This window comes from Calidris pugnax, unplaced genomic scaffold, assembly GCF_001431845.1.
Source record: "Calidris pugnax isolate Ruff unplaced genomic scaffold, ASM143184v1 scaffold188, whole genome shotgun sequence".
Lineage (NCBI taxonomy): Eukaryota > Metazoa > Chordata > Aves > Charadriiformes > Scolopacidae > Calidris > Calidris pugnax.
The window spans coordinates 1250941-1277209 of NW_015091257.1; the positions used below are offsets into that span (position 1 = coordinate 1250941).

Sequence of the window (26269 nt, forward strand, 5' to 3'; positions counted from 1 at the left end):
ATTTGCTAAGAACATATTCTGATTCGGTTTTATTCTTCAGTACCGTAACAATGTGTTTAGGTTTGTCTGCCCCTCATATTCTATTCAAAGTGTTTTATAAACTGTATTAAACATTAATTTTGAAAATGATACTGTTTGTACTCTGGGAATTTGTAAGGGAACGTAGGAGAGGGCTTCTACAAAGCTCTGCTGAACTTTTATAAACTTGGTTTGAATAACTTAGCAGACAACAACCGTGGCAGTATGGGTCTGGAAGATGAGTACTCTCAGTTCCTTGCCTTTCAGCTTTCAAACTCCACCTAGAAATGACAGGTAGCCAGATTTCATGGCTCGCAGTTCTGGGCAGAGATTTACCTCATCTGTCTTTGGCAAAATACTTCACTGACATGTTCCCATTAACTTTAGCTTCTGAGTGATCTTAACACTAATTTAATATGAGGAGCTTTGATGTGGTCTGGCACTGATGTGGCACAGATTTATTAATCAGAGAGAAGACGTCCTCAGAAAGAGAGGGGAATATAAAGTCACACCACTGCTCCTGAAAAAATGGTCACACAGCAGTAATTTGGAATCCAGCTAGGCTGTAATGATTCAAATCCAAATAAAACATCACTGAAAAATGTTGTCAATTAAAGAAGTATTTTTGTTGTTTTATTTTCTGATTGCTTGTTTTATTCCCCCAACAAGGGGGTTAATTTAATTTAAATTGAATCTAATCCATCTTTTTGTCATCTATATCCCGATCTCAGACAGACACTTGGAAATTTGCACTCTACCATATGTCCTGAAGACAGTTTTGGGGAGAGTAACATTCTCCATCTTCTCCATTTCTTTCTTGGATTTTTTTCTGTTTATAATCAGCATCAGGACATTGATATATAAAACAGCTTTTCCTATATGAACTGCTGTGTAATTTAAAAGGCTGAATGATAGTGGGATTTGGACTGAGAGATGGGAGGGAATCTTTCTTCCCCTCTGTCATCCTTTTCTACCATTTTCTCCACCTTTAGAAGATCTACTTTTAAGTGTATGGCTTTCTGTTTTATAATGAAGTTGACTTATGTAGATGCTGTATTGTGAGATTTGAAAGGTATTGAAGTTCCTGATTCTGACCAACCAGGTTATATTCCTAAGCGTTATTGTGGTTAATTAAGACTAGTTTCAGTGAGCAATACCCACCTTGTTCACCCTTTAGTGATCAGTGTGATGATGAAGAACATCTCTTTCCAATTTTAGTACTGTAATTCTAGAGCAAATATGATCCTCCAGAATAAGACTATTGAATACTCTTAAATTCGTAACTATCACATCTGTATGCTAGAATTAGATGCTAATAAGTATAGGAGCATGTTGTTTTAAAGCAATACCATCTGCAATATGGTCATGATCTAGACATGCTTGTCTCCCTTCTGACCTACACTTGACCTACCCAGTGACTTTTTTGACAGTACTGATTTGGTTAGAATTAACTAGTAGTTAGGAATGTTAATTTGCAACTTCTGCATAACTTCTGTATAATCTCAGAAGATTTTATGAACAGGCTGGAAACTATGTCTGAATTCTGACAGTTCTTTAGGGTGCTCAAGTCTGTCTTTCTGCAGCCTTCCCGGTGATCCTTCTGTCCGTTCTGATTCTTGGACATGAACTCATGGGCATTCAGTTATTCTGGTGGAGAGAAGTGGTACCATAAATGAAGTATTTGTCTTTTATTGTATAATAGATGTTACCATTTGCCCACGTTAGCCACGACAAGAAGATCACACTAATTAATCCTCAGGCAGTGAATCTTGATGCCTATAAAGAGAAGCTGGAACAAGCAATTAAATCCTATGAAAGGCAAGTCTACTTATCAGAAATTTATGATGTTTGAAGTCTAATTTTGGATTTTTTCTTATGTAGGGGGTTTTTGCTCACACATGCTTTGCTCAATACTGGTAATTCTGCTCATTGACACACTATGAATCCACCATCAACCTGTAGGAGAAATGTTTATTTTCTTCAAAAAAGCGTGCAGAATAAAAAAAAACCCAACAGATAACATCAGGGAGATAATAAATAATATATTGCTCATATTATCTTTGTTCAATGACCAAAAAAAAAAAAAATTTTTTTTTTTAATTTCCTGGAGGAAGCCTGGGGAGAAATCCCCCTATAACATATAATAGTAGCCAGATTTATAACTCTCAATTAAGTTCCTAAATCCATAGACTGACATTTAAATTAGTGGCCTGCATTTTGCTGCCAGCTGCCTGGCACCTAGCTATGATGCAAGAGTGTAACTGAGGCACCTATAAGATACTGACTATTTTTCTTATTTATTTTAATGAGAAAGATATGCATTGTGCTTATTAATTAAATGTTGGTAAAAGCACATCAGAATTAAACAGGACAAGGACATTTTATCTTTAAGCTATTTCTTTCCTTAATCTAACTTTGTGCATTTTTGTGAAGTAATGGAATTATTTGATTACTAATGTCACTCAGTAACTTTATGAGATCTTTGACTACAATTGTTTTAATAAATGAGATATCTTTTCAGGCTGTATTCTAATAACATTTACAGTTATAATCATTTTATGTGATCAAAAACCCCTTGATGACAAGTGTTTAGTCTTTGTTTTTTGATTAATTCCACTGAAACCCTTTAAGGTTTGTTTTTTTCTTTTTCCTCTGTAACTCTATGATCCTATTAGTTCTTTTTAAAGCATGTAATAGCTCTTTTTCATTCCCAATTTCCTATTTCTAAATGTATCTATGTTTTGTGTAAAAATCAAGAATTATGGTTTGCAAGTGTTGCTTCCTATATCTAATATTATTGGAATTCACAGGAGAATAATCTATTGGGTTTGTGTCCTCTGTCACTGAGGACTGTCACTGTTATCATCGGGCTGATGAAGAACTCATAGAAATCTGGATTTGTCACTCATTTTGATAGAAAATTCAAGTGGTATATTTTGGATGGTGACTTATGAAAAAAACATTCAAAGTTTTCATTGCTGTGTCCTACCATTGAATATTTTACATTTATTTACTTTGATTTTGAGGGAAAGAAAAGTGTTTTCTGATTAAAGTCTGATGATCTTCAACTGACAGCATTTTCACAGTCTTCCTAAAACTCTGATGATTGCAAGTATGGTTTATTTATGTTTACCCGTAGAGGTCAATGAATCAGTATATTTACAATAGTAGGATTGAGTTCCCTCCTTCTGTGAAAAAGATGTATAGAAGACAGATCTGCCTGAAGATCCTTAAAATTGACAATGTAAAAAAGATTTCTCATTGATTTTCCTTTACATGTGAAACAGCAACCCAGTCAAATTTATTTTGCTGTAAATACTACAGTATTTTTCCAGTAACAGAATTTGCAAAGGGTGCAATTCAGCTTTCTGAATGGTGATTGGTCCCAAATTTATTCACACCTCTATAGATGAGGCAATACGTCAGGGCATGCAGGTTTCAAGAACAGAAGCAAACATGACAGTATCTTCCCCATGTGTAGGTTGACCTTAGCATCAGATCAAGAAGGTAAAAAGTGGCAAGGGCAGAAATTTTGTGCTCTGACAAAGAGAATATCTAGTATCGAAGGAGAAAAAGAAGCCTCAAAATGTGTGTGATCATGTGTAGCCAGAGGCTTTTACAAATGAGTTAGTTACTAGTGTGCACATTTAGAAGTATGAAATAGGCAGTGGAGCGTGCTGAGACTGCAGATTGTGAAAGAAGTAATTTACATTCTAAAAATGCTGGGGGTTGGTTTCTAGTAGATAAAATGAATCAACAAGAAATTAATATTCAAAGTCTGGTGTTAATGAGCTTTTTTGTACATGCACCAGTAAATCTAGCAAGACTGTTAAAAGTCTAATAGCTACAATCTGAATTTTTCCAAACAATTCGTTTGTTCTAGTATTTCCAAAGGAAGTATGAAAATTATTTGATAATTACAGCAATTAGGATCATCGGTAGAGGTTTATTTTAAAGTATGAAATGAAGTAATTGAGTGACAGCTTAATTGTTTGATATGTTAATAAATAGAGAAAACTATAAGCTAGATGACCTAATAAGAGTTTATAGTTGTTTAAAAAGCAAAAGCAAAAAGTTTAGTGGTGCTTTTAAAAGATCTCAGAACTGCATTGCTTTGGGATAATCACTTCTGTTTTCCTGTCGGTAGTTTTTCTTCATAGCCAGAGTTTAATGAAGCAGAAACCTGAACAACACAACTGAAGGGTTATTTTAGGAGAAAAAACATTAAAAATTAGCATTGCTCTGCATGTGTCTTCAAGCTACATTTTTCTGAAATTGTTTAATTGGAAGAACTGTGCTTAGCTTAACTGGCATTTAAGTGGTTTTATTATTTGATTTAGCTTGCTGGTGCTGAAGAGAATCATCCATAGAAAATCCTGGCAGGAAACAGCAGTGATTGTCATTAATCCTTCTATGACCCTGAAATAGACATGTTGCTACTTGATGGAAGATGCTGTTTTCCCATCTTCTCTTGCAGTTGATAATTTCATAGCTGAATGATAAGGATACCATTTGATGATACAGAGCTCTTGGAATACAAATCAGTGCAGATATCTTAAGAAACTGTGTTTATTTACTAGTTTTGAGATGATCAGATGCACAAGGAACTGCATTCCCTCAAAAACTGTTTTGCTTTCTTTAATAGGCGCCTAAATCTAGTAATTTGGAGAGCTCTATCTGAGGAGGAAAGAGACAAGTAAGCTAGCACCTTTTGGTTTTTTGACTTACCTCTGAAAGGCTGGTCATAAATATTTGATACTTTTAATCACTGTTTCTGTAATCGACTGGTTTTATTTTCAAATATTTCAGAACTATACTTTACTTTCAAAAATGTATTTGTGATATGGAGTAATATTAAATTCTAGACCTCCTTCTTGCAGTGCTCGTTTCTTTTAAAGGAAAGGGCTTGCATTCCATTTGAATGGTGTTGGTCTATTCTTAATCAGCGTCAAGTGGCAGGGCCTTGGGAGGGCAGTACGTCATTACCTTTGTCATCAAGGTAAATCTCTCATAAGGTAAAGAGCACTTCAGTGGCTGTTTTGTAAAGGTATAATAAGCACCTTTACAGCGTTTGCTGGAACTGTATATCACACTGGAGGTTTGTCCTACTTTAACTAGCCTGTTTCTGTATATTGATTTAAAAAACTAGCAGCTGTATAAACAGGACTGACATCAGTGAAGTTAGTATCTGTTTAATTCAGAGCATACATTGAAGATCAATTAATGAAAACTGAATTGGCATGAAATATTCTAGGCAGAATGAAAAGTAGAATGCTTTTAAGAAGGCTTAAGCTAATGAGCAAAAAATACACAGTTCTATCATAAGTAAGGAGAACTAAAACCCCATTCTGGTGCAGAGATGAAGGCTGTTAAAGAAAAGAACAGCATATAATTAATAAAAGGAAATAGATGTCTGTTGATAGACAATGAGTTATAGAGTATAGAAAGTTGATAAGGTAGTACCAAAAATATTGTATTGTTGGTAATGTATGGCCAATTATGTATGTAAGGAAAAAAAAAGTCCTAGCAGTTGTACAGTCTGTTGCTAGAGGGGCATATTAAAATTGTTAATATTGGTGCATAGAAATTGAAATATTTGATCTATTTCTTTTCCAAATTTACAATTTGATTGATCGTGTTTGTGTATTACAAAAGAATAACAACATGCTTTCAAAATCATTAGTAATCTGAAGGGAGAGGGTAGTGAAGTCTACTAACTTGGTCACAGGAGTCCTGAAAGAATTGGTTGAGGAGCTTTCTGGTTCGCTAGTGTGTAATTAAAAGGCTGTCTCAGATACTAGGGAAATTCAGGTTTACTGGAGAAGTGGTAATATTGTGCTTGTGTTCAAAATGGTTGAGAGATCCAACTCAGAAGATAATTATTAATCTATAGTCAATGTCAAGTTAACCTAACTCAGAGAGCGAAATCTAGGTAAATAACTATACCAGTCAGTGTCATTTCAATACAAAGCAGTTCCTAGAGGAGAAGAGAGATGAGCAATGACAAAGAGTAGGGCAACAAGATAGGCATCAGCATGGCTGTATGTGCTGGCAAGACAGACACTTAAATACTCCCTTCAGGTCTAGGTTTCACATTTTTTAAATGTGAAAAAGCTGTAGAGAAGAGCCACAGGAATTATTTGAATACTAGAAAGAAGTATGTTACTTCCAATTGGAAATTTAAAGAATTTTACCTGTTCTGGAGCTGGGGGGTTTTAGTTTGGTTTTATCAACAAGATGACTGTATCTGATTCACCTTTCTGTGTACAGGTACCTTCAGTACGTAGGTTCAAAGCGGCTTTTTACTCCAGTGGAAATTGACATAACCTGAAACCTGGGTGGAAGCAAAGTCCTGATCATTGAGTGAAAATTGAGCAGTGCAGGAATGACAGAGGAATAAACAGCAGAAGATTGTATCTTTTTTTTTTTTATGTGATCAGTCAAGACTGATGTGGCAAATCAGGACTTAACAGGCGTTTAGACGCTTGCCACTTCACCCTTGCTGCTGTTCCAGAAGGGCCAGGGATTTCCATAATTTCCCAGTCGTATCTCCAAGTTCTTTATTGATGCCTCACATATTCTAGAACATCTAAAATGGCACCAGGCATCTATGCTCAGCCACTTGAATTGCTCTGTAGATGTCTTTCTATATATATGGTTAAGCCAGATGTGACTAAACACAACTGGATGGTAGCCAGATGAAACACAAGAACTTGCGGTATACAGAAGATAGTCTAGATGAATCTGATGTTTTATTTTGCCTTTAAACTTTGGGATTCTATTTGTAAAGCACTGCCAAAAGTGAATTTCTTCCTACTTGTGATTACTCATTTTTAATTTATTTTTTTTTTTAAGATTTAAAGAGTGTGGGCCAATCCAATATATGCAACATAAAGAAGCCTTGCTGGAGGCTTTAGAGAATTTGGGATGGCCAATTTCCTATGAAGATGTAATGTTGTTAGAAGATGAGATACTGGCAGCATTAACATATATACAACAAGCCTCTGATCTTCAGACAGCTGTCAGAAAGGAAACTGAGAAAAGCTCAGAATCACACATAAGGATAAATAAAAAGGTAATAGATATTCCAGATATTCCTCTTCAGTATGTGCTTCTGGAATAATATTATTCTGTGGTAGTAGCTGATAAATTAAATGTTTAGCATGATGTCGTTACAGAAATGGATAGAGGAAAGAATGTAGTTAAAAAGAGAATAAGCTTTCAATGACTTTTTGGAAGTACTGGGGAAGTAAAAGTTCTGGTATTGAGAGCCACAGAACTCGAGCCTCTTAGAAACAATATGAGCAAGGTATCTTACCTTCTCTGCAAAGACAGCAGAAACATACATGAAAGATAAAGAAGAGATATATGAAAGGCAGTTATGGTATAAGATTTGTGGTTGGGTTGATATCTGATAGATGGGACTAAAAGATCTTGTCATGTTGGAGTAATTCACTGTAATCTTTTGTGGGATCTTTCTTCTAAGAACAGAGTACAAACCTACATTGTGAGTTCTCAGGAATGAATGAGAATGTGCAATTGGAATTGACAACTGTAAATTATGCCAAGTATCTATATACTCTACCTGGGAGGTCATGCCTAGAAATGTGCTAGTATTCTTTAAAAAGGCAATCTTTTGTTTTATTTGACATTCCTTGACTAAGATTTGCCTCTCTTTTCATCGAGCTCAGCAACAGTTTTCACAATGAGCTATAGCATTTTCCGTACTATGACAGATGTTATAAAAAAATATTTGTGTTAAATTTTATAGCCTGTATTATGGTAACAAAGGCCATGTATGAAAATAAATTCCTATGGGCAGGTTCACATTCGGTTTTCTGTAATCTTGGAGAATTTGCTCCACTAAGAATGTACATTTGAAAACATTTTAATGTCTTCAAAACCAGATGATTTTGATTAATTTTACATTAGTCTGAAAATACTACATTGCTCATACAGCTATTTTGATTATTGATTTACCTCTGCCATATAATGTCCCAATACAAGAGCAGCAGAAACATGTTCATGTTTCATTTGTTGACTGTGATTTTACTGTTGCCCAGTGTGTGCTCTCAGACGTGATTAACATTGTGCAATCACTTATCCTGAGTCAACCTGCTTTAGGAGCCTAATCAGAGCACCATCTTCAGTAATTGCTAATCTGCAACTGAAAGGCTTTAAGAGTGAGAGGCAGAAATGCAGATGTAATTAGGATTCTGTTTATGTGGTGGAAAAAACAGTGGAAAAAAAAAAAAACAGAAAAAAAACCCTGAGGAGCCTTTTAAAAATGCTGTTGGAGGTTTTCCCAACTGTGATTTCTGTCTACAGAATGCGTATAAAAAAATAAACTGCCAGCTGAAATACATTGCAGCAAGGAAGTAGCTGGTATGGCACCGAATGAAAATTGTCATTGTGAGATGTTAGAAAAACCACAATTATCCTGGAGGTCTACTCAACAAAGCAGATTTTGGAATTGCCAACTAATTTTTTTACTAAATTCAAAAGAAAACCCCTTAGATTTTAGCTTTTAAATTTTTAGTTTTAGCTTTTAAGGTTTCCTAATTACCTTCACAACTTCTTAAAAGAATTAGTAATCCTTTTGGATGTCCTTGCTAGGGGAGCTTTCTGTTTAAGCCTACAACTGAATTAGTGCTCTGACCTTCTCTGGGAGTTGTGTTCAGGCTGTTACGTTGGCACATATCTGTGAAAGGTAGGGTGTGCCAGTGCCTTATTGGAGGAGGATGAAGTAGGTAGACATCCATCTGCATAGGGCAGTGAGGTGAACTGAAGACCTGTACTGATGCAAAAGAAATAAATGATTGGGGAAATGAGCAAGCTCATTTAGTTATTATCAGGCAAAATATAAAACACTGAACATTGATGATTACCTAATTGGAGGGCTAATTGTAGGCCCATATTTTACTTAGTTTACTCAGTTTGTTTTGCTGTACAGATTTTAGCATGGGTTAAGAAAACTCTTCCTCTTCAGGCTGGCACTCAGTTTTCATCTAAAGATACTAAAAATGAGGAATGTATCATTTACTTTGGTTGAGGTTTTTTGTTTGTTTGTTTTCTCTAATAAGTAATTGCATTAACTTAAAATATTATATCTGTTTTCTATTTTGAACTTGTCAGGCGTAACAACCAACCATAATTTCATATTATGTTTTTTCTCACTGAATTATAAAGCTGTTTACAACAGCATATCGCTTAGTAAAATGATTTTTTCAGGGTCTCCTATCCACTTCTCATTAGATCACCTTAGGTCTACTAGGGTCTTAGTGTTACTGTTCTCCAAGCACGATAGCTTCCAGCACAGTTTGGTGTATTCTGTTAATATCTGTAACATTTTAATGTAAAATATTTATTTCCCTAAGTGTCACAGTCTGGCCTTTGAGAGGGATTAAGAACATTTACTCTCATACTAAATATTTCTGTTTCTGCATATGAATGGATTTCAGATTCTGCAGAGAGTCAAAGCCATATTCATTGCTAAGGATGCACAACTCGTCAAGAATATACTTTTAAAAGTACTGTGTTTCCCTTAGGATGAGCTGGAATGTGCAAGTCTTATACTTGTTTGTGATATAGTTGAATGGTCACTATGTGATAAAAGTAACTTAAAATAATCAACAAGCATAACATGCTTTCTAAAGCATGTTTATTTGGGTGGAAAGGGACCTCTAGTGGCTCATTCAGTTTGTTCTTTCTGAAAAATGCATTTCATGTACAATTGATTTAATTATTCCTAATTAAATATTTATAGCTGAGATTTGATTCTTTTCAAGAACAGAAATTCTGGATCTCCCTTGGCAGTTTTTTCTATTTCCTGGTGTCCTAATTCTTACACGCCTCATTCTTCCTCACTGTTTAAGGATCACTAATCGCTGTCTGTTGATACCTTTTTTGCATTCCTATGTTTCCTAAACAGCTTGACATCCCTTGTCTTTGTTCTAGTGTCTCTTTAGGGAGACAAGGCAAAACAAGCATCCCAAATAGCACCAGAAAAAAAAAAAAATTATAAATGCCTAGAAACATTTGGTCAAATTTTTCATTGTCATCAGTGGAGTAACCTGTTGGACAGTGTGTAGCTACAATAAGTCAGACTCTTTCATAAAAGTGGACTGGTTTAGACAGAAGCAGCTTGTTGGCACTGACAGCTGGGAAAAATCCGTGGTTTCTTGGCTCTGGGGGCATCAGGGTTGTGAAAAGCCAAAGTCAGAGCCAAGATACATGGAGATCTGTGGATAGTCTTCCAATGTACTCTCACTCACAGTAGGAAAGTGCAAAAAGTAATCCCTTCGGAAGGGAATTTTAAAATGCAGCAGGTAGTGGCAGGGAGAAACAAAGTCTCCTTCACCTCATGTGGTTTAATGCATTGCTTTCAACAGAAGCAGAGCTGATCAGGGTGAAAATCCCTGAGAATCAGACGGGGCTCTTTTGTAATAAAAATACTGGAGAACAATCTCTCAGAAATGGGCGCTCTGACAGTGTCTGTGTCAATTGTGCTGAACACCTAAAGGCTGTGTGAGAGGAAGGAGAGGTGGACTTGAATTTAGACAGTATTTCTGAGCCATCTGAATTCTGCAGGACTCGGCATCCTCATTGTGGATGCCAGCGCAGTCTTTTTAGTATTTGGATTAATGCAGAGTGCTGGAAGTTGCCCAAGTTATTAGTCAAGCATTACAAATTAGTTGATAATAAATATTCAGCAGCAGCTGTCCCTTTGGAGCCCGAGGAATTTAGTAAATGGTTTACCTAAATACCTTTTTTGTGTCTGTGGAGATGTAAGTCTTTGCACTCAAATCAGCCTTTGTAAGGTTGGACTTCAAGCAGTCAGTTAAGCGTTATGAAGAGCCTCTGGTTTGGACTGAGTTTAAAAACAGAACTGTTGACATAATTTGTATTCTGTAGGAGGTAAGAATAAACTAGAAAACCCTCACATATCTCCCATTTAAAATATCTCTTTGTTTTTTTGTGTCAGTGTTTTGCATATTTTTAGAACTTGTTTTTTTTAGGGTTGTTTGTGATTTTTGTGTGTGAGGTTGGAAAAAAGAGTTTGTGGTATTTATAGTGAAACTGGGAACAAACAATTCAGTCAAAGTTATTCCCATCTTTTCCATCATTATTGACTGTTAGGGAAAATCGAGTATCAAAATCAAATACATCTTTTTAGGAAGAAAAATATCATCAGGCAAGGAAGCAGGTCATACACACCCTAGCAAGCAGGGGGGGTTAGGAGCATGTGAGTTACGGTTGTTTTTCAGAACAGTGTGTAGATCTGTGGAAAAGTTTGAGATTTCAAGCTGTGTGTTTTTATGATTCAAAGGAACTGTACAAGAGATGGATTCTTCCATGTTGTTTACAAGGTAATAGGCTAATAAATATGTGTTTTAAAAATTAATGGGGAAACTTTAGCTTTGAATTTGCTTATTATTTATATTTAGAAATATTATTATGAGCCGTATGGAGACAATAGTAGACTTTTTCAGGAATTAATATGCTATTGTTGTGGTAAATATAAATTATAGTGTTATTCTCAAATATTGTTAAAATGTACTTATAAAGATACTCATAGACTTTTCAATATTAGAAAGAAAATGTTTTTATATCATAAGTTTTCTGAATTTTCTCAGGAAAGCAAAAAGCAAGATGTTATTTCACATTCTGACAATCAGATGTAATACTCTGATCCTCTCAAAACTTCCCGTAAGAGGGATGCCCTGAATGGGAAGAAATTCTTTCTCGTAAAAAAAAGAATTGCATTCTTCATTCAGTTACTGCTAATTGCAGTCACTGACTTCAACTAGGATTTGAGCTAGTCCACATACAGCCAACCCCACTGGTATTTCAAGTCTCACCATCTCGTGCGTGGTCCCCCAGACTTATTTATGAGCAGTTCAGGAGTAAGCTCCACTGTTATGTGTAGCGGTGGTAGTTACAGGAGCTGTAGTCTTGGTAGTTGTGCCCCAAAGAGGAGAATTAGAGTATGAAGAACCCAAACTAGCAGGGCAGAATGATGGACAGTGGCAGCACTGGAAAATGTGGCTTAATATTTTGCTAAGCTGGAACGTTTTAGAACTGCTGAAAATTTTAATTTTTAATTTATAGCTTGTAAATAAACATTTTTTCTAGACACTTCAATTTTTTTTTTATTTTTTTTTTTATTCTGTATTTGATTTGTTTAATAAGTTATCCCATACAGTGAGGTACTTTTAATGAAAATTAGATTATTGTGAAGACCCATCTAACTGGACAAAATGGATGTGTATAGCACCTTCATTTATTCTACAAAATCAATTGATTTTTCCTAACCTCATCCTTGAATATGAATTGGACAAGTTTGTAAAATGTTTTTTTTAGGAAAATAACAGCCAGACCTGTAACTCATGTAGGTAAGCTCCTGCCTTAACACTTGAAAGTGTAGGTAGTATTATGACCATGTAAAACAGGATTTTATAGTGAAAACTCTTAGATTATCTTATCCATAAGTACTTCCTGTAACATAACTTCCTCTTTTTATAACTATTCTGAATGTTCAAAATAATTCCAGTTTATTGTGAATTATTGACAGAGGTCATAAGATTACATTGCCTAAATTTTTAGTTAATTAGTTAATTTGAAAAGATAGTTTGAGGTTGACTGCCTTAGTTGTTGTGGAAAAAATAATTGTATCGAATTACAGAGTCCTGAAGAACAAACTGTGAAGTCAAAACCTAAAAAAAGACAAAAAAGCCAAGTATTTGTGACTCATAAAAGGCAAAAGGTGATTGCAAGATCACACGTAACAGGATTTTATTATCCAGGTATATATTTTTGTTCACATTTCAAATATTATTTAGAGTTCCTTAATACTGATAAAACATTAGTTTTGGTCATAATTAGCTACTTCTGCCTTAATCACATTTAATATTACATGTGTATATTCATGAAAAATCAATATATGTCTTTTCTGTGCACATATATACATTTATAGAAATATATGCATTTTGTAAAATGAGAAAGCAACCATACTTTTATATAAGAAGAGTATGGAAGGAAATCCTTAAGATGATCTGAAAGGTCCCTTCCAACCTGGGCAATTCTATGATTCTAAGTAACTGAGTATCTGAGAGTATCAACCTGTCCCACTTCGATGTCTCCCTTGAATGTTTGGCAAAAGCCAAGCCTTTGTGTATTCAAAGAATTCGTTAAATGTTTCTGTCTTTTTGCTGAGTTTTGAGCCAGAATGATTAGTAGGTAAAATTATGTCCTGTCGATTCACAAAAAAAAAAAAAAAAAAAAAATCATCTGTGTGTTTAATTTTGTGTTACCTCTACTTGTTTGTTTTTTAAAATTGCATATTTTTAACTATGATAATAGTTTCATTATGTCATCAGTCACCCACCTGATCAATTTAGAGATTTCAGACCTGGGCTTGAAAATGATTTTTCATTTTATTTTTATGGCATTATTCATAACGGTTACTAAGACTGTGGTTTTTTTAGGTACAAATTTCTCTGTTGCCCTAGCACAGCTTGCCCTAGCTGAATGAAAATGAAGAATGTATATTATAGACACGTTTGACCTCATTAATGTGTCACAGCCTATAGGATTTTTTTAAAATTTCCACAAGAGGTAAAAGAAAAATCATTTGAGTATTTTATTTTGTTGGTTTTTAGGGACTGTGATAAAGAATATCAGTTCTACCTGTGCGCTTGTTGAATTCCGCAATGAGGAGACCTGGATTGTTCCTGTGAAATTCACTATACCTGTGGGAGGTGCTATGCCATGCCCATATCTGCAGGTGAAAAATTGTATTTTTTTATGACAGCAAATATGCATTTTAAATTTTGTTCATTTGGTCACACATGGAATATAGAATAGATTTAAAAAATATTTTAAAATCTATTTATTTGAAAGCAGAATTTTTAGTGATAGTAATATCTTACAATTTTCAACATGTTATTTTTCAATTGTTTGTAGCTTGTTTTCATTGTAGTCCTCCTCCTCTGTTTAATAGAAGTCTATATTGTTTTCTTTATAAAACATGAATACTTGTCTATGTCTAGAGGAAAGGCAAGCTATTTACCAGCAGAATGGTTGTTTCCTAATGCATAGATTACAAATCAAGGAGAGCCTTTTACACACAATGTGATGTACAGCGGGTTACAACCATTTGTTTTTCACAGAATATTTTAAAACCAGCAAATAACCTTATACTAAGGTAAATAACAGTAATGAAAAAAAAAAAAGATTTTGCATTCCATTTCTACTTTTATTTAAAATTTATCAGCTGACTATCTGTAATCACAGTTGTTTCTTAAGATGATTCTTATTTTACACAGGAGAGTAAAGATGGATACAGAAAGGGTACAGAATTCATTCAGCTGTTTTGAATACAAAAAACATTTTTATAACTGTTTTGTTACCCTTAAAGCTAGAGACATGACTTTTTTCCCTTTGAAATGAAGGTAAATAGGGATCAGGTAGTTATATTCTGATATTCTGTAGGGGGGGCATTTAATTCTAGAGAAGATCTGCAGAATTTGACAGAAAATTGTGACGCCAGTGTCAGTTTTTGAAATTCCTGAGGTTGGTTAAAAACTTACTAAAAATGTATAAATTTGCCCAAAGTCCAAGGGAATTAAGAATTCCTCATTCAGTTTGACTTGGTAGTTGAGCCAGAATTCAGTGGAAATTGTGAGTTATAGTACATGCAAGGACCAAATTCTTATTCTTTTCTTATAGAGGTCTATTTTAAAGCATAGGAACATGCTAGAATGGTGATTCATGTAAAAATATCTCAGTATTTACCTTTTATGTCTCATAAAAAGTTACATGGTTCTTGCAAACTGATGCTTTCCCGGTGTGCAGGTTGGAGACTATGTGTTTGCCAGAACTGGGACACAGACAGGAAATGAATATTATGCGCCTGCCATTGTCATAGCAACACCAGAGAGGGTGGAAACGGGTGATAAACTCTACACAGTTCTGATGTTCAACAACAGGAAAGTAAGTAAACCTAGAAGATGATACTAATTTGGCAACGGTATGACCGTTGTTCTGTTTCTGATGAGGCAGATTTAATTTTCCAGGCTAATAAGCTCACTGTCCCAGTCCCTGTCTCCAGCTAACTGGATCTGAGGAGCTCTTACAACAGACATGAACCAGGAATTCTGTAGGATAATTTCTTCTTAAATCATACTGGTTTTTCCTCTATAATACATTTGCTGGCTTTTACAAGCTCCATGCGGCTTAAAATGAGAAACACAGGGATTTTTATCACACTCAGTATAGTCTTCAGTTCATTTCATTATGTATGTTTGTTTGTAAGCCATTATGGTAATTTCACTGCATTTTTCATAGTGCATATTAAGAAAATGTACTTTGCACTTGAAACTTTTATCATTGATATTTAGAAGTTGATTATAGTAACATTAAGTTGACTTTTTAGGGATATGTATCTTCATTGTTTATGAGATTTAGATTTAAATTAGATGAATGTTGATTATGTTATTGCAGGAACAATGTATAAGAAGTGGGCTTATTAAAATCAGCCAAACAAAGTATGCCTTTTCCTGTCGGTATATAAAAATGGTGCAGATGGTGGATTATATGATGTGAGTATGCTTGAATGTAAAATTATAGAAGTTATTTTATGTGTATCCTAAATGTTGCTTTATGCTGTCGGATTTCAGTATGTAATACTCTAGTTGTTGTGAACTGACGTGCTCTATACATGCAACCAAGGGATTTGACCCATAAGCATGTTGATTAGAAGAGCATTAATGGTCTGTCCTACCATTTTATTATCTGGCAATTTATTGCCCTGTTTTCACTGTGGAAACATTGGTAGGATGTGATGGTTTGAAGCTTAGCCACACAAAGCTGTTAGAGGATTGCTGAAAAGTGAGAAGGACTTTCTATTTGTTGTAGACCTTATTTTTCTGTTAAGATACACATTGTGATGTAAAGCTATACATTAAATCACACGTTGTTTCTAAGATACTGTATCTTCTACTGGGCTTAAATCTGGGGAATGATGGGAAGAGAGCATGTAGGATGAATATGAGCCTCTACTTAAGTTCTGCAGAACTGACATACAGCAGGGCTAACATTTTTCCAGTGTGAAGTGTGTGCTGAATGTGCAGTAGTTCCAAGTGACTGTGGATTATGTTTTCATCTTGTATTAAGTTCTAATAGCATTGGATTGTGATAACCTTCAGAGCACAAACAATCTCTGACAGCTAGCACCAACAGATCTTAAGAAATAGAATAAGATCACAGCAATCATCTAGTGATACTTCTCCAGAATACATTCCTAGCCTCCAGCAATTCATGATTCAAGGATTTTCTGAAGCAGAATTGGAGTCTCTGCAAGCCTTGATGGGTTCTTCCACAAATTTGTGTGGTTACTTTTTTGAAGCATGTAAACCTTTATCATCCATAGCATTTTCCCAGAAGGAGCTATACATTTTCATGTTTTGTATGAGAAAACATATACTTTGATTTGAAACTTCTATCTGCCTTGACATCACACAGGGATTCTAGACTGAAGGGTTTCCTGTTCTCCGTATGTCAACATAGTATGGGCACCACTGCCAAAAAAATGTATAATCTCTGTCATGGGAGATTTATTCCCAAGAGGTTGCACAAACAAGACAAATCCAACCTTTAAAGGCAATTTCAGAAGTTCTTCATTTTTATTGAAATGTTCTAATATGGTGATCAGTGGTAAAGATCATATCTAAAAATGATAGGTGAAGGTACCAGTTGTGGGCTGATCTACGGATTCCCTGAGAATGATGGAATGAAAAAGCAACACTGATTCAAGCCCTCTTTCCCACGCATTTTATACTAGTGATTCCAGCACAGTTTGTAACTTCTTCTTCTGCCACTTTGCAGCCACAGCACATAAACAAATGGATACCCCCACTTACCTGAGCAGAATTCCAAGTCTGGAAATACATCAATGCCTTTTTTCCAGGCCAGATCACCTAAGTGATGGCAGCCTCTTTTCAAAAAAAAGTAAACCTGAAGACCATGGTTTCCTACTTAATGCATACAATCAGTTGAAAAGAGGCTGGTATATAATTGAGCTGAACTCCAGCAAAATCAGTGGAAGTCTTTCCCTTCCAGTGAGTTGGATTATATTCTAAATGAAGTACCTTATTAAGAAAAGGTGTGACTAAATACATAAACAGTAAGAGTGGCTTCTATTCTACATGCTTTGTTTCATGATTGAGTGCTTTAATATCAAATTTAATATTAATTCTCCAGACAGACTTTATTGGCAAGCTGACTTACTGTTGTTAGTACAAAAGATGAGCAAATTGAGTTATTCACTGGCAAACAGAGGAATTCTTTGGAGAAGTGACTGAAATGAATGCACTAAATTTTTGCAAACGAGAAATAAATGTACTCATTAGATATAAATTTTAGAAGAAGTGATATCAAAGCTGGCACATCTCTGGGTAAAATAGTATATGAGACTGCGTATTCGAGTCATGTTAATTGTGAATGTCTATAAAGTGTTTCCAGCTAATAAACACTGATTTGGTTATAAATGCACTGGCTAGATTGTATAGCAGATGATTGAAATTAAATTAATGAAATCTAAATAAAATATTCCAAACAATATTATTGCCACAGCACAAAATAATGGACTCTCAGTTAAGGCATTCATTTTTTTCCCGTTTGAACCAAACTAAAACATTTTCTAGCATGACCTGGAATAGAGCATAAATTTTGCAAGCACACTGATTGAGCATACCAATGTCTTACACTTGCTTTAATGTCTGAAGTTTTCACTACATCATTTCTGTTTTTTCTTGCAGCAGTTGTAGATTTTAGAAACAAACCACCATATTTGAAATGACAATATTTTTACTGCAAAATGTCTCTATTTTTGAGGATAGCACTATTCATATTGTCCTCAAATTACCCCATTAAAGGAACAAGTGCCTTCAAACAATGCTATTTCAAATGCTATTACTTACATCTGATTGCTAGTGTTTTAAGGCCCAGATACACAAAGGGACGATATGGGACTCAGAGCAGTCACATCTGAGCATTTGGCAGTTCTGAGAATGCAATTTAGATGCTTTGACTCCATGGATATATATTGATTTATAGCCCAGAGTGCAGTGAAATGTGTAAAACAGCTAATAAGAAATGACAGAGAGCAGAGCATCTAAAACTGAGACTCTCTTAACTTGGATACCCACTTACAGCCCTGAACTAGACGTATTTGAGCCTTTGGGATTCCCAGGGTCCTCTGGTGGCATAGGATAAACTACATAAATAGAAATTTTTAGCATATTGGCAACATAGGCCTAATCCCGAGGTGCCCAGATGAAGTGCATTGGTGTGCCGATAAAAACCTCAGTGATCACTACTGATGCACAATATTCCACAATTATTCTTGCCAGAATCACAATACCTTCTTTTTCACATTCCCAACTTTATCATCTACTGCAATGTATTTGTCTTCATCTTTGTCCACATTATGTACCATACCTGGTTCTGCTGAATTTTTAGTCTCTTTTTCAAGAATTAACAATAGAAGCTTGGTGCTATAGAGCTTTTATAATTAAGAGTCTTCTAAGTTTCCTACTTCTTGAATCTGTAACTCTTTACAGTAAATAGCTTTGTAATATTTGAGTATACAGTCCCTTGCAATGCATTTACTAATTCAGAATGTTTATCTTCTCCTTGTAACGTTCTTAGGTACATTTTGAGTTCTCTGTAAAGCCATGTACTTGTAAAGTGAAAACTCATTTATTTCTTGCTGCTTAACATGACGCTTTAATATCACATAGACATACATAATGTCCTCTTCTGGGCATTAACTTATATTAACTCATTGGCTGCATCATAAAAAGCTGGTACTGTCCATGATTTTACTTTATATTTGTTTCTTTGTGTAATCATTATGCCATGTTGAGTGATTGTTTTACTTTTGTGAGGAGGTGTATACGTTCAAAGCCATTGAACTGTTTCATTAGTTCCATGTTAATCAGTTACGAATATTAGAAATTCTATGGCAATGCTCCAGCCCAGATTGAATTGGAGTTTCCAGCAGAGCTCCTACCTTTCAGGGGAGCTTCACACTGAAACTTATTATTTATTATAATCTAAAATAGATGCCTACCTTCCATATCATACTTATCAGAGGGGAACCGTGCAGCATATTGCTCATTGGTGCACGCAGAAATAATAAGAACATGCTGACATTGTTGATAGAAGCAAAATAGAAGCATGATTTAATCAGAAAGGAAACAAGAAGTTTGAAAGCAATGCGATATTAGAAGCTCAAAAAGATACAATCTTTGTGTGCTAAGTCTTGTAGAAGTAAGGCACTAAAAAGTAAAAGGGGTAGCCCAGGGTCCCCTGTTGCCAAGGAGTCCACAGTGCACACAGATGTTGTATTACAATACTTCGGCTGAATGTTTAGCTCTGGGTTCTTTGGGATTGTCTTTTGATGATTATGTGGCATGTACCACTAATCATTAGAGGTACTAATATAGCTCTCATAATTTTAATAATGAATGCTAACATCTGTTTGGGGTGTTTTCCTACCATCGCAGTGGAAAGAAAGACTTACAGAAGAACAAGCAGTCTGCAAATGTAACTGACAAATTCCATATGCAAAGTAAAACACCACAGGCTCTGGGTCTACACCATAAAAGGCAATTTTTTCCCAAATCCTTTTTGGTGCCATAAGAGGTAGACAGAACTAGGGGCCAGAGATGGAAAGGTATTTAGGAGCCTTTCTCTTGTCAGCAAAGCTGGGTGCCTAAATATTTGTTTCAATTTAAGTTATCAAAGCACTTCTGATAATTTGGGCCTTAGTGCAGTGAAAGGAGACATCTGTAACTGTGTTTTGCTTCATAACTATTCTACAAATTTTAGAAATCTTAAGAGTGGGCTGAGGATGGACTGTCTATGAAGGATACTAAGGGTATCAATTCTTGCTGAATCATATTAGAATTGAGATTAGCAGGAATACTATCCAGAATTTTTTAAAGAGGAAACATTATATGCAATAGGCTGGCAAGATATACAGTATCTACAGAAAAAAGAATGAAACAGTGCATGCTGTGTTTTAGGCTCTTCTTATTGTATAAATAAGAAGGAAGCTGAATTGTAAGACATTTATAGCCCTGTCAAATGTTCAAGGGTGTGATAAGCCTTTCTCTTGTTAGTACTGAGAGGTGGGGGAAAAGGTGAAATTTATGTCGTATAAGAAAGGATTTAAAATAGTATATGATATGTGTGCTTTTAGCTTAGTGAATTTCCTTCTCTGATTTTCTAGCCTGGAAAGAGAGACCACAAAGCCCTATCCTCATTCATCTGTGGAAGACGAAGAAGGAGAAGAAGCAAAGGAAACTACTGTAAAAGATAGGGGAAAAAAGAAAAAGAAGAGGAGAGCTGAAGACAAAAGACATCCCAGGGAGAGGATGTCAGGCTCTGATGATGTTTTGTTTGTCTCCAGAAGGAAAGTAAAACAGAGAGAAAGAAATTCATTGCCTAGCAGTGAAGAAGAATTTGAAGGTAAAGAAGTAGCTCTGGAAAATCATAAATATTATGGGATTAAACAGATCTGATGGGTCTTCAGTTTGTCCCCACACAAGGAAAAAGGGGTTCTGCGTTATCTTTTCTGGATGCTTTCACATGCCCTTTGTGATGGGGTTCTTTCACCTCCTTTGGAAACCATTCTTCACACTGATCATTCTCAGCACGTGTTTCCACAGCAAAGGGAAGAACTATACAGAGCATGTTCCAGCATGTGCTGTCTTAATTTCCCTAACATTCATAGTAGCAGTAAAGATGCAGTAACACCACCCCTAGTACCTGCTAGTAAGCAGAGTATGTATTCCAGAACCTCTACTGTTTGTTACTTATTAGATTAAAGGTATGTCTATACTGCAGGCATTAAATTATTGCATATGGAGCTCAATGCTTCAGAGATTGAAGAGCTTTTAGTGTCTGAGCTAGCTTATTTAAAGCTGACATCAGTATTAATACTCCTTGTCACTCTGCAGTAGAGACCTTTGCTAGTGTAGGTATGCCATTACATGCCACATTCAACTCTGCATTTTAAAAATCCTACTGTCAGTAGAAAAATAACAAGATTTTTTCCAAACCTGCTAGTTGTACCTCCTTGTACTAAACATGTTCTCAACATCTGCATTAATTATTTACTTCCAGAAGCAGTGGATTATAGATTCACTCAGTCATCATGTTGTCAATCAACTTGATTTGGCTCCTCTGAACTTTCCTTCTATGTTCTCACTCATCTTTTAAAGATTGTCTGCAAATTCCATTTACATTGCTTACAATGGGTCTTATGGTGCCACTGCATTTTTGGAATGGCCTGGTCAGAATGTGACTAGCAAGTCGTGTTACTGATTCCATGCAGGTTGAAGGAAATACTAAATGAGAGCAGTGGCTATCTAGCATTTGAATCCTGCCTAGCTCTACCAAATAATCTCATAGTACTCTATTGAGACTCTAACAAGGTTTCAAGGTGGTATGCAGGTCAAACATACTAAAGAGGGAACCTTTTCCTCTTCTGATGACACCATGCACTTGGAATATGATGTTTTTTAAGCTTAAATGCATTTTCATTTCGATGTCCTCTGTGTTTTATTAGAAAAGAGAAAGTCAGAGAGCTGATGAAGATGTTAAATAAGACTGTATGGTCATGGTCACAGAGTTTTGTCAGATAACTATCCAATCTCTGTATGTGATTGTGTATTTATCCTCTCTGGGTGTAGATATTTGACCCATTTTCAAACTATGCTAATTATTTCATAGCATTTTGTGTATATAATATTGTAAATTATATCGAATGCATTACTTGACCCCTGACATACACATTTATTTTCATGGTGTTAATACTGGACATAATTTTAAAGGGTGAAGACAGTAAAGAATAAAAATTTGCCTGCCATTGTTTTTTCCTTCTGCTCAAGGTTCAGGTCTAGTATGGACTGTTAGTTTACACTTACTGCCTGGCAGTCCAATATGTGCTGAGGAACAGGTTTGTGAGATTCACCTGTACAGGTTAACCCTTACCCTCAGAAGTTGTCATATTTAATTATATCAATATGAATAAGTGTTGAATAGCATGAGTGAGGTGTTGGAAAGCTGTACTGTGCTATAGAATTGTTCAGTTAGTCTCTATGGACCAGATATTGAAAATCTTAGGTACCTAGTAAGGTACTTTTCCTTCAAGGAATTTTCATAATGCTCAAAGAAGGCTGGATATTCATGTCAGGAGCCTAAATTGCAGAAGTACTGATGAGCTGAAATACCCTATTTTCATCTTCAGACACCTACATAACCCTGAAATCTTCATTATTGCCCTTCGTATGCTGCACACACAAATGTTCATCAGAGTGATCCTTTACCTGATTTTCATTATAGTTGTTTCCAATACTTCTTGAGTATTTGTCAGCATCTCAAAGAAATGTTCTCAATACCTATAAATATCATTAATAGTTAAAACTAATAACTTTGGTAGTTAACATCTTTTACATTAACTAGATTATACTTATTTCTTCAAGATTTCTAAAAGCAGTCTGTTAAACTGGGAACTGTTTTATCTGAAAGATGCATAATCTTCTCACATATTCTCTTCCTTGTAATATCTAGTACCTGAATAACTTTCAAAAAAGCTCAGTGGTCCTGGTCTATTTGCCTAAAGTAAAGGTTTTTCTTCATATTTATGCACAATAGTTTTCTGTGAATGTTAGTATGTGTGTAATGTATTAAAAGCATTCAGTGCTATCAGCAATTCCTACATTTCATTTCCAAAGTTTGTCTTGTCACTTCTTATGGACTCTCCAGATAAATATATATATATTTTAATAAGCTGATTGGGCTGTGTTTTGTAACTACTCCATGTGTTAATCAACACTTCTTCCTCCAGTTCTGCTGGCTTCATATAACAGTTGTCTGTTATGTGAGGAAGTAAGTAGTCCTGACCTTGAATGACCATTGCCCAATGGATTCAGCTACATCGCTCTTATATAGGTGGTTGATGAAGCCTTGTATTTACATGAAGCCTTATACTTCCACAGAGCTGTGGGTCCTGTATGAAATAATGGAGCATTTTGGAATGTTTGTGGTTTGGTTTATGCTCAACTAAAATATTCCTGGTTGTTAGAAGGAATCAACAACCTGATCGTGTTATTCCCACTCAGGGAAACAGCTTTAACAAGAGTGAATAAAGATTTAGTAATTGTGTTAGCTAGTTAGTGTATATTAGCTTCATTATTGTTCGATGTGTAATTTTGTCTTATTTATTCCAGAACTATTATATTTAACACATTAATTTTTTAACATGTATGGTTGCTGCTCTTATTGTGTTAGCTCTGTATGTTTATAAGAGAGTGAATGAAGTCCTGGCAAATTCCCATTGACTGTTAGTGGGCTTATGATTCTTTGTGTAAGTAACTTGAATAATACTATTAGATTGAACAAGATTATCAATACTTAAATCTGTCATTGGTTATTGCAATAATTGTTTTTATGGATACTTTAAAAAAGATGTATTTGTTTCTATAGAAAAATTCTTCTCCCTGTCTTTCTAGTCTTCCCTCTGTTTGGTAATGCCTGAAATCAATGTTCATTTCATGTGATTTCCTTGCTGATTTTCCAAAATGGTGACGTAGTGAAAAACTAAATCAGGAAAAAAAAATCAGAGTGAAATACATGTATGATACACAGAGATAGACTGCATTGCCTGATGCATTAGCAAATCATAGCTAGCAGAGCCTCAATCTGCTTTTTAATTTTTAATAAGATGTGACTTGAAGTAATTGCACTGATAATTACTATAACTGCCAATGTGGAATAGGTGGGAGACCTTTGAAAATGATCATTTTCTGTCCTTTTCTGTGGCAAATCCAGTTCCTCTGAATAGGGTTCAAGAGTGTAACAGCTGTGGCACCTGGCAGTCTAGTGGTTTAGCTGTATTTCCCGCAGTAGGATTTCGCATTTTTAGCACCAATTTGTTTTCCAATCTCATTTTCCAGTTAGTTCATTCAGCATTTGGAGAAGGCTATCGTAATAAAGCAGTGTTCCCATCTGTTGGTCATGGCTTGTTTAATAAGCAGTTGATGTCAATTCAGCTCTGCTTGCATCTGTCACTTACTGCAGCTGTGTGTTGTTAAGGGCTCCCCAACAGCCTCCAGATTTAGCTTTTGTTTTTCTGTTGATAGCATGTCACAACTTGGCCTAAACGTCTCTCTCTTCTGTCAGGGTTTCCACTCATCAAAAGAGGAAAACATTTTAAACTTCCTGTCTCTTTCCCCATAATGAATGAAACATGGAGACGTGCAAGGGAAGAAAGTGCAATTCCATTGGTGAAGAAGGCATCTCTTGGGGTATCTGAGGGTGGAGAGGAAGGGCAATTCTGTCCAGATTCTGGGAGCAAGACCAGAGTGGTTTCTTTCAGCATCTTGGGAATGTACATAGAGGGCACATGCAGTGGGTAAAGAAAATAAATGGTGAATTGTGTGTGATGAGGAACACTCACTTACCAGTGCATGTTTCATTTCATTCAAGGTAGCACTATGGCCACAATACCTTTCAGTATTTTATTCCAGCAATGTTTTTGTACTGCAATCGGATACAGTCAAGAAATTTCCTGACCCTCACACAGATGAACTCCAGATTCCTGTCTCTTAGGTTGCCCAAGAAGAATCAGAATGTTCCTTTTGTGCATCTAAGTGCTGCTGTTGTGCATGTGTGAGACAAATGTCAGAGTCATGCTTTACATTTTTAAACCCTCAGCTTCAGGGTTTTCAGTGGTAGCTATGAATGACCAGCATTCCTAAAACTAAGCATACTTAAATCTCATGCTCTCTATGGACTCAATCTGTTTGTTGCTTCCCCACCATGCATATCATATCTTTATTCTTCAGATGCTTCCCACAGTTTTGTTTTCTACTACACAAGCGTTCCTTATATGATCCTTTTAAACTCCCAAATCCCCCCTAAAGAAGTACATGAAGCAAAATAGAGTATATGATTTTGTTTACTTTGTTTCTTCCTATTTTATTCTTTCATTTTTCCTCCAGCTTTGTTTTTTTTTTGCCAATCATTCGTTATGATTGTCATAATTTTGTGCCAGAATAATACCTAGTAGTTGGTGGTGTCATTTGATATGATTGTAAAAAGTGATTTTTCAGTGACACAGTATTGTTAATAGCAAACCAGAGAAGATAAGCATGGCTGTAATGGGTCAGACACAGGTCCATGCAGCTTGGATCCTGTCCCCAGCAGTGGCCAAAAGTCAATTCCTGAGGAAGAGTAAGAACGAAGGTTGGCATGTAAATAACAACCGTTACAAGCTTAAAAAACAGCAATACTTAAAAGGAGACTGGTTTGAACTTGTGAGGGTGAGAGCAAAAAGGAAAGCAGTGAAAAGCCTCTTTACACAACACTGTTGCTCTGTTACCATACTCATGGAGTCATTTGTTCCATGATAAATTTCAGGGTGTGTGTTGGGGTGGTGTTGAATTGCTACACTCAGGGTGGGTTAATTTTTTCTCTAACTAAAGAGTATCTGTTCTCTCCTAGCATCTTCATTCTGCATTTCATCATCCTGGTGTTCATCAAGGCATCAAACTCCGCAGTCTCTGAGTGCTTCAGCTCCCACCTTACCAAAACATCCCAGCTGCTTGCACAGTCCAGCTGTAGAAAAGTCTCCAGTGCCAGGTAAAAGCAACATCACCAGAGTTATTAGAGTCAAAATGGAGCAGCAAGGATTGTCAAGACAGCATCAGCAGCATGGTACAGAGCAAAGGAAGGCATGTTAAGGGTATGTGATGGAGGAGTTTGTGAGGAGTGGATGAGGCTGCAAAGATTTTTAGCACCTGTAACTGAAATTTTCTTTCTTGAATAAAAAATAAACTGACTAGTTAATGCTAAATTATTTATGATTTTTCAGACTTTCTTTGAAGGTATGAAAGACAAGCAGTGTCAGAAGTTCGGTTGTGCTACTGAAAAGTATCAATATTAGAAGAGAGAATGGAAAATTGTATTGTCTTAGTATCCTTTGTTTGCAGTAGACCTGTTTGATTTATTAACCATGGGTCTTTCTTATGAAATGCCTTTTTCCAAAACTCCTGTTTCACAGACTCAGTTTTCCAGGCATCTCGGGAGATGTGTTGCAGGGAGCCTACCTGGTTTTCCACTGGTGCTGTCTTCTATATGTATTTGTCCTAAACTTTTCCACTGATGGGGACTGTCC

At 35.7% G+C, this 26269-nt stretch overlaps 1 protein-coding gene across 1 annotated transcript in view; it reads left to right on the forward strand.

Moving 5' to 3' along the window:
• The window catches only part of VWA3B (von Willebrand factor A domain containing 3B), a 70797-nt gene extending 44942 nt beyond the window's left edge, over positions 1 to 25855 (forward strand). The window contains exons 22-30 of the mRNA XM_014960208.1: positions 1721 to 1836; positions 4664 to 4714; positions 6874 to 7093; positions 12704 to 12824; positions 13680 to 13804; positions 14875 to 15012; positions 15523 to 15620; positions 20318 to 20556; positions 25597 to 25855. Coding sequence (XP_014815694.1) covers positions 1721 to 1836; positions 4664 to 4714; positions 6874 to 7093; positions 12704 to 12824; positions 13680 to 13804; positions 14875 to 15012; positions 15523 to 15620; positions 20318 to 20556; positions 25597 to 25835 — 1347 coding nt within the window. The 3' untranslated portion in view covers positions 25836 to 25855. The remainder of the gene's footprint in view (positions 1 to 1720; positions 1837 to 4663; positions 4715 to 6873; positions 7094 to 12703; positions 12825 to 13679; positions 13805 to 14874; positions 15013 to 15522; positions 15621 to 20317; positions 20557 to 25596) is intronic.
• Positions 25856 to 26269: the final 414 nt, after the last annotated feature.